Source organism: Rutidosis leptorrhynchoides, chromosome 2 (genome assembly GCF_046630445.1).
Source record: "Rutidosis leptorrhynchoides isolate AG116_Rl617_1_P2 chromosome 2, CSIRO_AGI_Rlap_v1, whole genome shotgun sequence".
Taxonomy (NCBI): Eukaryota; Viridiplantae; Streptophyta; class Magnoliopsida; order Asterales; family Asteraceae; genus Rutidosis; species Rutidosis leptorrhynchoides.
In genome coordinates, this window is record NC_092334.1 from 409,282,604 (window position 1) to 409,299,718 (window position 17,115).

Consider the following 17,115-nt stretch of genomic DNA (forward strand, 5'->3'; position numbering starts at 1 on the left):
TTGTCTTCGATGAAACCATCTAAAATAATAAGGCAATGGATTTACAGAGTAGCTTAGAGTATCATTCATAATTTAAGTAAATTATGTCGCCACATTCGAAATCGTCGTTTGAAATTATCATCCGAATATTTGCAACCTTCGTCAAAATAATCGTCCATCGAACGATGATGTGCTTCATAATGATTACGACGTATATAACGACGTGAGTGTACATCATATTCAGAAGAAAAATCAACATCAAGTAGGTTTAATGTATAGTTTGTGAACGAGTCGTGGGAAGAACTCGAAGAAGACGACATTTTGTAATTAAATATAAAAAATGAATATTAAAGTGATAATTTAAATATTGTAGAGAGGAAGTGATAAAAAAAAGGATATAGTTATGTGAGTAAAATAAAATTTAAAAATTGGTGTAGTATTTATAAGAAAGAAAAAAATAAAAAATAAAAAGTAGGAAAACTAGCCCTTAAAATGGCTAGTTTTTGAAATTCCAACAGTGCAACGGCTAGTTTCACCACCGTCGCTGGCTCGAAGTTGAAGACCGACTGCGGAATCGACGCCATCCCGATGTCGACCAACCGTCGATTCCGGCGTTAGTTTAGGGGGACGGCGAAAGTGACTCCCGGACACCGTGTGCTCTTACGAGTATAAATCCGCATTATCCTATAATTATATTTATTTTGTAAATGCAAACAAAAAGCTAAAAGCTAATTAGACGTGATTTTCTCACATTTTTATAATTCCATGTATAAACGTTATGGTTTTCCATTCATGTTCATGTCAGTATCAAATATCAACTAGAGAGGATGGATTTATTTAGACTCAATGTACACCTTAGATTTCCTTTCATGTTCATGTCAATGTCAATATCAACCACATAGCCACATAGGATGAATTTTTTCTGACTCAAATGTACATCCTCTGGTTTTCCTTCATGTTTATATCAATATCAACCAGAGATGATGAGTGTTTTTCGACTCAAATGTACGACTCCTAGTTTCTCTTTCATTTTTATGAGTTATTTCGACTCAAATGTACAACCCCTAACCATTGGAAGGTGATGATTACATACTACGAAGTAATTTTTGTTCCATTTACACTACACGGTTTATTATAAACTATCTAATTTACCCCTTAATTAAATTAATTTGATAACCCTATGTTACTTTTTGAATAGACTTTTATAACAACGACAGCAAGACGCTAGAAGAGCATGACAAAAGCTTTAATTAAAAGCCAAGACTCAATCAATTTATACTAATTTGACTCTTATGTTCCTCTTTTTTTTTCTTTCTCCGATCTATCATTTTACCGTGGAAAACACAACGATATAGATAAACAACATAATAAATTTATGGGAATTATGGAGCTCATTTCACCTTTGTACATAAACCAACAGATCTTTGATCGTTGATGAGTTTTTGAAGTATTTAATGCGTTCTTGAAATTTTGAAGAAATATTTAAAAAATAGATGAAATTGGTTGAAGTCTGATTTTCCTGTGGTGGCTATGAGCAGTGGTTGCAGTAGGCGATGGTAGATGGCGATTGGGTTTTTAAGTAATTAATAAGTTTTTGCAATCTTGAAGCCATGGGGACATACAACGTAAAGTAGATGTTATGGGTTCAATCTCATCTCCGTGTCATTTTAAGCATTGGATATGCAAATCGTGGAACCGGTCGATATGAGGCCGCGAAAGTGTCAGTTTTACCTTTCATAATTATTTTTTGAAGAGATCCTCACACAATTATAAAATGAAGGAGGAAATGGAGAAAATATAGAAAGATATAAATGTATGGCTTAAATGGAGAAAGAGATAATCAGAACTTCGGACAGCTTGCAAAGTAGGTTATCATTTCATGATTAGGTTGCTCGTAAAGCGAGTCGGAACTGAAAGGGAAAAAATATATCAACTTAAAAATAAGCTTGTTGGATTTGCCTTAGGCGTTAGTCAATTTGTTTAAAATCGAGTGTTAACATCGTTTCCAGATGAAGGGTATGTTAAAATGGATATATTGAAAAGTAACACTTTAGGGTCAATCTACTTACTGATTTGATCTCATATCTCCGCTGTCCACATCCTAAAACTGGGGTGTTTACTTATTAAAAGGGTGTTGATATATTCATTTATAATTTTGATAAATTCACTTTTATAATGCATAGTACAACATAATTACACAAGTACTGGATGCATGATAATGACTATATATATAAAAAGAAGATTTTTTTGCTCCGTTAGTCCTTCAATTATATACGAAATTGCAATCCGAGTCCCTCAAGTTTTTTTTTGAATTTTCGAGTCCTTAAAATTGCAAAATTTTACAATCCGAGTCCCTCCGTCTAACTTCCGTCTAAATTGGCCGTTAACCTTCTACATGTGCCATGCATGTGAGGGTAAAATCGTCTTTTTACTTTTTCTTTGACTTTTTGCATCGTTGGTCCTTCGTTTATAAACACTTGTATTTTTCCTTTATTTTATTTTTTCTTTCACTTCCATCTCTACCTAATCAGTTGACTTTATTAGTCATCCTCATTACCCTCATCTTCTTCTTTCTTCTTTGAACCAAAACAAAACCCAAATCGTCATTTTCCATCGACTCCTTCCCATATTTTTTTTTTTTTACAGATTTAGTTCATCTTTAAAATCCACCAAACTCAAACCCTCATCAAATCAATATCACGCCTGCAAATCAAACCCACCAAATTCAAAATCAAACCCAAATCTTAAATAAAATCAAACTCAAATCCAAATCTTAAATAAAATCAAACTCAAATCCAAAATCAAAACAAAGAAATAAATCAAACTAAGTCCTCGCCACCGTCGACGCCTCTGTTTCCACCATCGCCACCGCCAACACTGTTTCTATTTTCACCGCCACCATCGATGACACAACAGTAGCGGCAGGTGTATGAAGTTGGAGGAAGACCTACCAGAAGGTGTATGAAGGCGGAGTCTGACGATGGCAGAAGACCCAGCAGAAGGTGGAATCCGACCGGTCAGATCTGGACCACCACCACCACGATGTTGTTGCCGTTGCCGCTGCTATCTCCGTTTAGTTTTCCGTCAGATTTGTTGTGGATTTAATTTTGCAGGTTTCATTATGATTTAAGTATTTGATGTAGGAGTATAAATGAGTATAAATGGATTTTATGTGTACTGCAGCTGCTATCTTCATTTGGTTTGATTATGATTTTAACTTTGTTTATGTGTACTGCTAATTTTGTTGTGGATTTAATTATGCAGGTTTATAAGTATTTTTCTGATCAAAACTTAATTTATATAATTATATTCCAATTTATTAATTATTATTGTTATTTATTAACCGAAACTAGGATAAATAAAGAATAAATAGTTAAAAATCGATTTTTATTATCATTAACTGATAAAAATTTGTAATATAATAGATCTGATGAAAACATAATTTTTATTAATTTATTTGATCAATTAAATAATTATTATGTATTTATTATTGAATCGGCTAGTATATATATAATAAAAAATCTATATAAATTGTTGTAAACCTTTTAAAATAGTAAAAATAATTTTTACAAAAGATAAAAAGTAAAATTAAAGATTAAAAAAAAGATAAAAATTCGAATTAAAAGTTGAGGGACTCAGTTTGCAATTTTATGTATAAACGAAGGACCAACGAAGCAAAAAAAAAGTCAAAGAAAAGAGTAAAAGACGATTTTACCCTCACATGCATGGCACATGTCAAAGGTTAACGGCCAATTTAGACGGAAGTTAGACGGAGGGACTCGGATTGCAAAATTTTACAATTTTAAGGACTCGAAAATCCAAAAAAAACCCTGAGGGACTCGGATTGCAATTTCGTGTATAATTGAAGGACCAACGGAGAAAAAAGTCTAAAAAGAATTGAAAATATCACTACTCTTATTAAAAACTTCAATTATGTATTCCCTTATTTAGTTAAAAGGGTAGTATAGAAACTTCACAATAAAAGGTGTGACTATGTCTAGATTATAAATTGATTAAAAGTGAGTATGTGACAGATTATCTCCCCTAACTATTTCAAGATGTTCATTTTGTTCGAACATGAGAACGGATTTGAAAGCATATTATTGATTAACTCTCTTTGTGGTAATTTTTGAGTTTTCCTTGCAAATTCAATAAAGTAAAAGTAAACGAATAAAGTTTAACCTGATCATTCTACCTGAAATTGAGAAGTAAATTAACATTAACGATCCTTCTAAATGACGTAAAAATCTAAACATCTAATTGATGATCAAAATGGCCGGCCTCAATATTGTAATTTGACTTTTTTCCTTCTTTTTTTTTAATATCGAAATTAAAACATTAACACTACTTCTAAAAGGCAAGGTAGTAATAATAATACGGGATAATAAAAGCCAAGGTACCAATTATTTGTTTTAAAATTTTTACCCTTATTTTTTACTTTTTATTTTTGACATTTTAAATTTAAATTGAAATACATTTTATAATTTTACAAGGATAAAAGACTTGCGACATGTTCAATTTTTTCCAAGTTTACATCTTATTTTATAACTATAACTATAACTATAACCATCATTAATAATAAAGGAAGTCATAATATGTAAAACAATGAAAGTTTTGATAACAAAGTAGTCATAAATTAATGGGAAAATTGGATAAGTTGTCTTTGATTTAAAATCATATCCTTCTCATTCAAAGAAGGAAACCAAAATGGAAGATAATAATCTTTAAATAAATTCTTTGGTGGTTCAATAACCAAATAATACTACTACTTGTCTCAAAAATATTACCAATTCCACCAAACTTTGTGTTCATTCTTCTTGACTTGATTCAATGATGAAGTAATAGTAATTGTCATCATCAACAAAAACCTTCACTTATTAGTTTCAAACGCCGAAGATTTGCAAACTGGGCACGAGTTCTTCTGAAGCAACCATTGTTTGATGCAGTTTGTGTGAAAATCATGTCCACATTTCAACGATCCAAGATCATCACCATTTTTGTATTCTTCCTGATAAATCATCAAATCTATGTTCAGTTATTTGTAACAGCATAGCTTTGTATTATTAGTAAAATAGAACCAAGAGGAATGAGTACCTGACATACGCAGCAAGGTTCCGTGTCTGACTGACCAGACACGGCAACATATGCTTTCTGCTTTAAACAACTCAAAATGTTTTCTTCGGTTAGTCCAGTATTCACATTTCCAATTCGCTCTTCTAACGCCAATAGTTCCTGAAAACGCATTACATACATGTTATAATTCAAGACCAAGTTACCCAAAACAAGCCAATGATGCCAAATTATAAGAGAAATGATATTTAGACCCCAAATTTGGCCTGATTAAACATGTCAACCACTTAAGGAATTATCCTAAATATACTAATAGAGAGAGTGCCTACTGTTGAGTTACTGTTCCCATTGGATTGACTAGTCCTTTCACATAATTTTTAGAGGGTATTCTGGACATTTTCTTATCCTTCTCCAGACTCATACTTATACATGCTAGGGTTTTCCCTCACCCCCTTCCATTGTTTTTGCCCGTCTCTTTGTCGGCGGGTATGGTTCCATCTACCAGATGGTTTTCGCGCTAGCTTCCGGCCGATTTCCTGCTCATCGACGGTTGTTGTGCTTGATTCTCGCTGTTGCGATGGTGGTTGTGGGTTCATGCCAGTTTCTGACGACGGTAAATTTCTATTCGCTACTTGATGGATTTTAGGGTTTCGTTTTCATAATTATTTGCTTTAAACATAGCGAAAAGATGATGTAGGGTTCTAATTGTTTGATTGTTGCGGCTTTTATGAATTAAAAAAATCCAACGATTTTTTTTGTTGCGTGTTTGTTCAGCTCTCTCTTTTGTTTGTTTTTTTTTCTTTTCCAATTTTGGTTTAGGTTTATGCCCATAAAGTGTTTGATAAAATGCCTAATTTGAAAGTCACGATTTTTTTTGTTCTGCCCACAGAGTCTTTGTTCATCTCTACACCCCAATTTTTTGGTATTTTATAGATTGTGTTATGTCTACATTTGGAGTTGTTAATTAATTGTTTGATATGTACTTAGGGCATTATGTGTATGCACTAATTGTATGTGGTTATGTATAGGTCTGAGTTTTATGGATCAATAGATTTTAGGGTTATAATTTTAAGCATTTAATAGTAAAGAACTAACAGTTTGATCATGTTACTAATCTTTTGAATGGGAAATATATATGCTATCAGTAGTATTGTTGAATGGAAGTTTTAATTGTATTATGTTGAAATTGGGTTGAAATGAACACATTTGGGATATACAATGTGAAAAAGGTCATATCATTTGCCTGTTACCTATCTCATGTGTCATTTACTAAATTTTGGTGTCAACCTCAATTCTAGAAAATTTTTACACCAACGAGCATAACCCTGATTTTTATTTACATGACTTTGTTTATTTCTATGTTTACATAATACACGTTAGTTGCATTATATGCAGTACATATATTGTATGTTCATATATATTTTATTATAGTATTATTATTTGAGAGGCATTCACAGATTAATAAGTAGGTTATACGATTGGGATGTCACATTTTCAAAATTTACTCACAACGGCCTCCGTGTTGCTCAGGTCGCAGCACATCTGTGCCTATGTGCTGCTGGGATCGCAGCCTATTTCACTTCCCCAGTTTACAGCTTATGCGTCAACTAACGCAGCCCCAAGTAGATGCTGCACGGGTTAATAAGGAAACATGTGGACGTACACGATATGAAGGGTGTGGACGTACAAAATATGAAGGGAAACAAGTCAGTTTGCTACCAATAGTTTACCATTTGTTTGTATCTAGCTTATCTACACTTATGATTACTGTACACTATTGTAATACATACTCTTAACATAATGTCCTTTATAAATACTTAAAATGTTTTAACTTAATGTCGTTCAAAACCCGCAGCGAAGTGTGGGGCACTCATCTAGTTACTACTATTTAAACAACTTTATAGGCCAACTCAAGGTTGAAAAAGACACTAGACGGAAATGAGTTGGTCAAGACTCAAGAGCTTGAAAGGTTGAGTCGGTTGAGACAGGCGTTGACCAACATTAACTTCAAAATATAAAGATTTCAAACATTAATATATTAAAAGTAAATGATTTACAAATAAGATGATGTGGTGTTAGTTTAAAAAATATATAGTTTTTTATAATGTTACTCCCGATTGATCTTCGATTACTCCTTTTTAAGAAGACCATACCAATCCGATTTTCTAAAAATCGGTTTAATTAATGGGTCAACGTCAATTAATGGGTTAAAATTGGTTTTGTTGGTCAAAGTCAAAATTGCTCTAACATTTTAACATGTGTTTAAACTAAAATTTAAGAGTTTTTGAACAAATCAACGATTATGTTGATGTGTTTAGACAATTATGATAAAGTTTATGTTTATGGTTTTCTTCTATATTTACCAAGGTTGTAAAAGACGCGAGTCGGGGACGCATCGGCCATGCCTAAAAAACGATGCGTCGGACGCAACGGGGACGCAACGGGCGTTGATTAACGTTGACTTTTTAAAATAGTTTTCTTAAATATATATTTATAAATAATATTATATATATCGAATCTTAAAATATAAACTTTATTTACAATAAACATGAACAATTAATAATTATATACAATATTTATAAAAATAAAAAAAAATTGACCGACTTTGACTTACTTTGACCGAATTTGAATGACTTTTTCCTACTTTTTACCTTTGACCGACTTTTTAGCAACGACGCATCGGCCATGCCTAAAAAACGACGCGTCGGCCAAGTCGGCTGACTTTTGCAACACTGATATTTACACATAAATTTATTATTAATATGTATGAGTTGTAATCCTTGAATCCAATAATTTGCTTGAAATTCAACCGACCAATCAGAGTGCGACATGTGGCGCGATAATCACATGTGATTGAAAAAAAAATCAAAAATTTTTTTTAAAAAAAAAATTAAAAAATTTGAAAAAAATTTTTAAATTTTTTTTTTTTTTTTTTCTAATTTAGCATGTCAAATCCAATCACATGTGATTGTCAAACCCAATCACATGTGATTGTAAAACACAATTACATGTGATTCTGCATATCAAATCCAATCACATGTGATTGAAAAAAAAAAATCAAATTTTTTAAAAAAAAAAAATTCAACCGGAAGCAGACTTTAATTCGGTGATTTGATCAAGTTTGTTAGCATTTCGTGATCATATCTTCAAAATTTCAGACTTTAATTCGGTGAGTTGATCAAGTTTGATCAAAAACTTAATGTTTATAGGTTTTAGCACAAATTTACTGAAATTCATCATTTTACTAAAAAAAATAAAAATTCAATCACATGTGATTATTGCGCCACGTGTCGCACTCTAATTGGTTCCTTGGATCTCAACTTAAAAGTTGGTTTCATTTGAATATTTCTTTATTAAAAAGTAGAATCCGATTAATCCCCGAAATTCCTAGTACTCCCTCCAAAGTCCCAACCGAGTATTCCCCAAGTAGCGAGTTTTGCAACCTTGTCTATAATTATAGTGTACTTGTTGATTTATATTTAATGGATACTATGTAAGTCGGTGTTCTTCCTAGATACTTTTAAAGGGCTTGGGATTTTCATTTGCACTACAACAAGGCCAGACAAAAAGTCAACTTTGACCCGACTTTTGACTTATTAAACATTTTTCTTCGAATTGGGACGCTGTCACTAATCCGCCGTTTGCAACTATGGGCCAACTTTAGACTTAAATAATATTTCTCAAATTATTATTATATAAGTTTTTGTTCACCTCATAAGACATGTTATCGATATCCAGCCGCATATCCCTGTGCCGATCATGAATATCAACCATTCCATACAAGAATGATTGATCTAAAAGCATAACATCCTGCCACATAATATGCCATAAAATCATATCAGTAAGCACAAAAGAAACCGAGTACGATACACACTCATATATGCTTCAAATCTAACCTCGATTCGCAACCCCTCCCCCCTCCGTAGACGATCCAAAACATTACGAATCTGTATAAACCAAAGAACATAAAAGTCTAAGCACAGCCAAAACATATATATAATATATACACACACAAAAAAAAAAAACATTATTAATTAAAAAAAAAAAAGAGAGAGCTATAAACAGAAAATCTTGATCATATAACTAACCTCTGACATCAACCTTCCTCTTCCTTCACTTCCCGCAACGCGTGCTGAAAGCGGGAATCCATACGAAGCTCTAAGTTGTCTATCTGAGGATCTCGGGTGAACTAAATTATGTCGATGAAGACTAAATACGTGTGGCACGTTTCCTGCTTCATGTAAAGAATGCACAGGTGGGGGAATTCCATGGAAAAGATTACCGTTTTGCCCTCCACCAACAACACCAGCACTAGACCCACTTGATGAGGCCGAAGACCGACGACGAATTTCAGAGAGTCTTCGTGAAGGATAACGTGTGGAACCATGAAGTGGCCCCACGTTAGGCTGTGTAGATGAAGGAGCGGCAGCCACCGTGTTCGAAGTGGGGACCACACTATTGTTGTTCAAGCTCCAGTTTATTGCAGTAGACGTGTTTCTTATCTCGTGTGGCTGCTGCATAAATAGTGGATGATCCGAAAAATTAGTCGCCATTGGTCTCGAGTTATCTACTGAACCACTACCTATATTCGACGAGTGACTAGCTCTTGTTCTAGAAGTTTGCAAATTTCTTCTCAACACTGGGACCCGCAATACGGGTTGACCCACATGGGTCGATAAGTTCCCAACTGATGGTGTTTGCATGATTACAGGGTTATGTTCCAAAGAAGGATGTGAAGACGAAAAATTTATTTGCCCGTTATTAACAACATTATTAGCTGGCAATGATTCTTGTTGGCGAGGATTATTAATTCTTATCCGAACATTTCTATGAGTATTTTCAGCATTATTGTTAGATGAAACTTCTCCAACACCCGATCCAAATCCCGGGTAAGTCCGATCGTAATGCGTCGAATTATCAGGTGTTTGAAAAATATTTGACCCGGAAGATGATTGACCAATATCTAATTCAACTGCTTTTCTTTTACATGGTAACTGTCGGTTCGCCATTTCAAACGGGGCAGAAGAACTAGAAGCATAATTTGAGGGTTTGATGCCAATAAAAGTCGATGTCGATGAATTTACAGTAGCATTATGAGGCGCATTATGGGTAATGTTCATATGAACATCACCCGATGAAAACGAACTTGGAAGTGGTTCAACTTTGTGTGGGTCGGGACAAGGTTTCATTAAACTTGACCACCCGTGTTGCGTTGTCGATTGGGTTGGTACGGAACTTGAACTCGATTCACCCATAGTCCACAAGCTTACATTTTGGCTATCTTGAAATGTATTAGTCCAGCAATTTGGTTGATCTACAACACTTGAATTTGAGCCATGTTCCATGGCTACGGGTTCTGTTAACGAACCAATAGCAGCGTTCTGCCCTTGCATTGGAATTCGTAACGGTTTACAAAGATGACACTCGAAAAGAATCGTTTGATACAAACTCTACAAAAAACCTGAAATTTTTCAAAAAATAAAAAACATAAAAACCCGAATAAAACCAATCAATTGTTTCTTTAATCTATGAAAGATAACTTTTTTAATTAGCATGTGACAATGACTCGTGAACTTAAACAAGTGATTTTCAAAGTTATGCTTGCAAGAAAGTACTTTTTATAAAAAATAAAGTAAATTAACTCATAGGATTTCACAATTTGCAGTGTAAACAAGCTAGTCAATTAATTAACCCAAGTGGTCAAGCACCAAACCATGTGTAATTAATTAAGTACCAAAGTCAATCTTGTAACCTTAATTAGGTGGATACATATCAAAACTTCAAGCAACAACTTGATAAACAGGTGTACACCATAAAAATCACTATCTATAACTCAAGCAAACAGCCCCACAAAACCTTTCAAACCAAACAAACACCATCCACCCATTAATCTTATAATCAATTTCACCAACATTAGCTAAAACTCAACATGCACGAACAACAATGGATCTAAACATAATCTACAATCAAGCATTGTTTTAGATACATTTTGTTACTAACAATATGGTAAAAAGTAAACGATTGAAACAGTTAAACAAGCAAGAGAAAGTTACATATCAATATTTTATACACACAATATTTAAAGATTAAAACAAGAAGACATCAATTTAAAAACCACATACAGATACTTACAAAAAAATACAATTTTTTATATAAAAATATAAATCTCAATGGTCAAACCTACCGTCTAAACAAAAATACTAACAAAAAAACAAAATTTCCTCAAAAATGTGAACTTTTTAGGAAAGTGGATGAAAAATAGACATAATTATAACTTGGGTATTGTAAACAATCATCGATTGAAGGTGTATCAAGAAGCATACCTGAATAATACCCAAAATTGTAGACGGTGGATCTAACCCAATACAAAAATACAAAGATCTTGAAAAGGTTTATATGACAAAAAAGACTTCAACCTTTATCAAATTATATATCGAGATATATGTGAAAGAGAGAGAAACAAGCAAAGAATGAAATAAATGAATAATTAGGTTAGGAAATGAGAAGGCAGAAAGAATCAAAATCTGGAAGCAAGAAAGTGTTTTTAAGAAATGAGAAGGCAGAAAGGAAAGAAGAAAAAGAGGTTTTGGAAAATGGGAGAAATCAAAGACGAAATTATGTGTGTTTTGTTGGGTGAAGTTAATTTATTAAAAAGACAATTTTGCCTTTGGTCACTCAACTTTATACTAAACGTTCTAGGTGACCTTAAACTTATATTTTAATTTCATTGACCTCCAACTATCAACATATCTCACGAATGACCTTAGAGATAACGAAAGTTAACTTTTGTCCGTTAAGTGTAGTCACGTGCACATCACGTGAGAGTATTTTAGTCATTTACTGTTTGCTTTGAGCCTCTACATTTGCGTGCAGTCTGCATATACGTTTTGTGTTTCCCTAAAAAACCGACACATTTCTTTTGAAACAGACATGGCTAAATATCAGTATAATTTAGCGTAATATTGAGAACCCTTATATCCCCAAATAAAGTTTAAATTAATACTCCGTAATCATGAATATTTATCTATCTATATCGCACCTTGAGCTCAACAGAATCAATTAATCAAATTCAGTGTATTGTTAAATTTAATAATCAATTGTGAGATAGATCCCACAAGTATTGTATTCTGTCTACGGAAGTAAACTGAAGGACTCGAATCTCGATCTCATTTACTTTTTAATTAAAGTCCTAATTTGATTTCCTTTTTTTCTAAGGGTTTAGTTTGTTCGTTTTTACTATCTCATAGCTTTCATCTTCTTGATTTTTGACTTTGATTGCAAAAAGCCTAGGGCTTTCCTCACTATTGACTGGAAACAATCAAGGTTTCTTATCTGAGTATGATTCAGTTTCATAAGAATTTGGTCTTCAATGCTTTTAGATATCTTAGTGAAGATTAAGATTTTTAATTAATTAGGCTAATCACTATAAATTAGTGATTTGTAAGTTGAGTTGATCATTTGAATTGTAACAATTTTGAGGTTAGATTGTTGGTCTGCAATAGGAGACGAAACACCGCAAAAATGTAATGAACTTTGACATAAAATTGGGACCGCATATTTAGGGAAACACAATACGTATATGCAGACTGCACGTAAATGTAGAGGCTCAAAGTAAATTGACTAAAATACCCTCACATGTTGTGCACATGATTTACTTAACAGTCAAAAGTTAACTTTCATTATCTCCAAAGTCATTCGTGAGATTTGTTGATAGTTGGAGGTCAACGAAGGCAAAAAATAAGTTTAAGGTCACCTACAACTTTTGGTACAAAGTTGAAAGACCAACGGCAAAATTTTGTCGATAAAATCTCGTCGTTGGTCCTTTAATTTTGTTATAAATAGCGTAAGTGACCTTAAACTATTTTTTTTGACTTCGTTGACCCTGAACTATTGTATTATTTTACGAATGACCTTGATACTAACGATAGTTAATATTTTTTCGTTAACTCAAAACATGTGCAAAGCCTTGAGGGTATTTTCATCTTTTTAATCTTTCATTTATCATCTCCTCCACTTCATTTATATCTCAACTTAATCATCTTACCTTCATCTTCATCAACATCATCCCAAAATTATAAACCCTAATTTTATAAAATCATAAAAACAATTGAATTAAATCTTTAAATACAATCAAAGCTCTCTCATGTTAGAATTTCTTATCGATTTGTGTATCGGCACGAATGTAAACTCATCCTACTTGCTAATAAATATTGTCATGAATTTATAAAAAAAGTTATATTGATTTTAACCAGATAAGCAAGACACTAGCAGTAGCGGGAGATGGTATCTGTTGGACATGTATTGGATTGCTAGTGTCTTAACAAATTACTAGGGCCCACCTTAATACATGTGGATGCCAGGTGGAGAACTGGAGATGATATCTGGTATCCAAAATATTTTGCGGTAATCTGCTTTCCAACCTTGCAAAATTTTATTATACCTTATTCTTCTAACAAGTAATTTGTGAATTCTTTTTGTTATCATAATGATTTATATTAACGAACTTAAGTTTTGTTGGAAACTAAACTTGATTTAGGCTATTTGTTTTGGATATGGCCTTGCAAGTATACAAGTATATGGATCAAGATTGTAGTCCAATATCTAGAAACTTCATGTAATGTGTAATAGTCAATGTGTGTAGAATAATCATGTAAAAATATCTAAGTCTAGAAAATACTTAGGAAATATCTAGATATTAGTTGATGAAGTGTTCTAGAGTGTTCCATTGTGTACTATAAATAGAGGGTTTCACTCCTCATTTGTAATCAAGAAAAGCAATAAGCAATAAAACAAAGTTTTCAAGATCAATCAAACTTCTAAATTATCAATTCTCTCTTCCACAAATAATATACATAACCTCCTATTTCCAACAAATTGGTATCAGAGCTTGGTTCGACAAGATGATGGCCAACAATGTCATCACATTTCCTCACCTCACAAAGGATAATTATTAGGGATGGCAAAAAAACCCGAACCCGACGGGGAAAACCGAAACCCGACATAATTGGGTCGGGTCTGGTCCGGGTCTACGGGTCTCGAGCCGGGTATGGGATTGATTTTCAAAAAATATTCGGGTTCGGGTTCGGGTCTGGGTTTTAATAAAGACCCGTCTACCCGGCCCGTATACGCGCATAATAATAACAATAATAATTAAAAATGAATAATAACAAAAATTAAATTAAAAAATATGTTGATTACAAGGTCAATATGAATTTATATATTTATTTATCATCTATCAACTTCACATTTTCATATGCATTCAAATCAAGAATCTGATTTATAAAAATATTTAAAAATTGATAGTGATAATAATTGGAAATAGTAAATAATATATACTGTACAAATATATACATATAAATAAAGCATATAATTTACAGAGTTATAGATTGTATATGCTTTTGGTAATATATTTATTTGCTAAAAAAAAAAGTAAACGGGTACCCGTTTACCCGCGGGTAAACCCGTTTACCCGCTAGTTAGTAAACCCGTTTACCCGTCGGGTATTTGGTCTGGGTTTGGGACTAGTTTTCTTTTATCGGGTCCGGGTCCGGGATTACTCAAACCCGGCCCAAACCCGGCCCGATGCCATCCCTAATAATTATGATCGATGGAGCATCCAAATGAAGACCTTCCTAGGTGGACAAGACTTATGGGAGATTGTGGAGAAAGGCTAAGAGGAACCTGCAGAAAAAGGTCCTCTCAGTAAGGAGAAAAAATTAATGAAGATGAACGATCAAAAGGCTCTTTCCATCATCCAACAAAGTGTAGATGATGGAGCTTTTGAGAAAATTGCAAGTGCAACCACCGCCAAGAAAGCATGGGAGATCTTGGAGAATTCTCACAAGGGAGTTGAAAAGGTGAAAAAGGTTCGACTACAAACACTACGAGGTGAGTTTGAATCCTTAAATAAGAAAGACTCATAATCAATTTCTGATTATTTTACAAGAGTCTTGGCGGTTATCAATCAATTAAAGAGGAATGGTGAAACTCTAAGTGATGTAAGAGTCATTGAGAAGATTCTTAGATCATTAGATTCAAAATTCGACTATATAGTCATAGCCATCAAAGAATCTAAAGATCTAGAATCAATGACTATCGCTGAACTCATGGGCTCACTACAAGCCCATGAAGAGAGGTTCAATAAGAAAAATAAGGAGCCTTTGGAGCAAGTTTTACAAGCAAAACTCTCTTTCAAGGAAGAGAACAGTGAAAAGACTCATCAAACGAGTCAACGAGGTCGTGGTCAAGTACGTGGCCGAGGCCGAGGACAAGGATATATCAAACGTGGAGGTTATAGTTCTTACAGAAATAAAGAAAGAAGTCAAAATTTTCACCCGACAAGAGGTCGCGGGAGAGGCTACACAAGTAGAAGGCCAAGGTATGACAATTCTCAAACCAAATGCTATAATTGTCATAAATTTGGCCACTATGCTTCGAAATGCGAGAAGTCAAACAATTACGTGCAAGAAAGAGCAAATTTAGTGCAAGAAGATACCGAAGCCGTGAAAAACACTTTGTTACTAGCATGTAAAGGTGAAGATAACGGAGAATCGAATTTGTGGTATCTTGACATGGGTGCAAGCAACCATATGTGGTGACAAAAGCATGTTTGTGGAGTTAGACGAGGTAATAAATGGAAATATCACCTTTAGAGATTCCTCAAAAGTCTCGGTTAAAGGCAAAGGTAAGATCCTCATCCGCTTGAAAAATAGAAGGCATCAATTTATCTCTAACGTGTATTATGTGCCCAATATGAAGATGAATATACTGAGTATTGGACAACTCTTAGAGAAAGGCTATGATATTCACATGATAAATCGTACCCTTTCTTTAAGAGACCAAAAAGGAGGTTTGATTGCTAAGGTGCCAATGTCAACGAATAGGATATTCATGCTAAATATTCAACATGACATTCCAAGATGTTTAAAAGCATGTTTTAAAGATAATTCTTGGCTTTGGCACATGAGATACGGGAACTTAAATTTTGGAGGCTTAAAATTATTATCAAGTAAAGGAATGGTGAAGGGTTTGCCTCCAATTAATCATCCGGATTAAATATGTGAGGGATGCCTTCTAGGAAAGTACTTCCGAAGCAGTTTTCCAACAGGGTATTTGTCTTACATATTATTGGGTCACTAACTTATTAAAATTGGGCTAATTAAATAATCCACTAGCTAGTGTAGGGTGAGCTAAAGTCCAACAAGGTAGAAAGTCCAACAAGACTAACTATTGTGCTCTAGTAAATTACTAAGCGTAATTAAGCATCCACATACCCAAGTAATTGTTATTATAAAATAACAATTAGTGTTTCGTAGTCATAAGATTCCGATTATGACCAAAGTTAAATGTGTACACAGTACGCAATTCGTTCCAAACGTCAAGTGACACTAACGGTCATAAAGGCTTTCGGGGATCAAGTTAAGTAACCTACGTACTTAAAGGCATGTTTAAACATATAAACGAAAGTAATCCACATGTAGTAAGATCCCAGAGTATAATATAGCTCAGTACACACAAATACGCAGTTTCGTGAAAGCACAAAGCACAAAAGCAAGTCAAAAAAGTCGGGTCATTACATTACCCACCTGTTAATGAAAATTTCGTCCCGAAATTTTAAGCTGAGGTAGATGGTAGAGTTTTGAAGAGATGAGGATATTTCTGTTTCATCTGATCCTCTCGCTCCCAAGTAAACTCAGGTCCTCATTTTTGCATTCCATCGGACTCGGACGATCAAAATCTTGTTGCGTTTCAAGGTCTTGACTTCACGGTCCATAATTTTGACAGGTTCTTCCACGAAATAGAGTTTGTCGTCAATTGTAAGCTCCTCGAGAGGTATGAAGAGTTCTGGTTCGGCAAGATATTTCTTCAGATTCGACACGTGGAAAATGGGGGTGAACTGCGCTCAATTGAGTCAGAAGATCCAAACGGTAAGCAACGGGTCCAACACGCTCCAAGACTTTAAAAGGACCAACATATCGCGGATTCAACTTTCCACGCTTTCCGAAACAGATTACACCTTTCCAAGGTGCAACTTTCAACATAACGTGGTCGTCGATTTGAAATTCG

The 17,115-nt window shown here is 33.9% G+C and overlaps 1 protein-coding gene across 3 annotated transcripts; it reads right to left on the reverse strand.

The window, feature by feature from the left end:
- Positions 1-4,612: 4,612 nt before the first annotated feature.
- On the reverse strand, positions 4,613-11,568 carry LOC139892282 (probable E3 ubiquitin-protein ligase RHG1A). Of its 3 annotated transcripts, none has more exons than XM_071875332.1 (6): positions 11,373-11,568; positions 9,138-10,430; positions 8,946-8,996; positions 8,761-8,859; positions 5,074-5,211; positions 4,613-4,987 (listed from the first exon to the last, which is right to left on the reverse strand). In XM_071875332.1, exons 2-6 carry the CDS (start codon positions 10,392-10,394, stop codon positions 4,850-4,852), a joined length of 1,683 nt encoding a protein of 560 aa, XP_071731433.1. In that variant the 5' UTR covers positions 10,395-10,430; positions 11,373-11,568; the 3' UTR covers positions 4,613-4,849. The 3 variants fall into 3 exon arrangements, with proteins under 3 accessions (XP_071731433.1, XP_071731432.1, XP_071731431.1); XM_071875331.1 differs by having other exon boundaries at positions 9,138-10,499; XM_071875330.1 differs by having other exon boundaries at positions 9,138-10,510.
- Between the last annotated feature and the right edge of the window lie 5,547 nt (positions 11,569-17,115).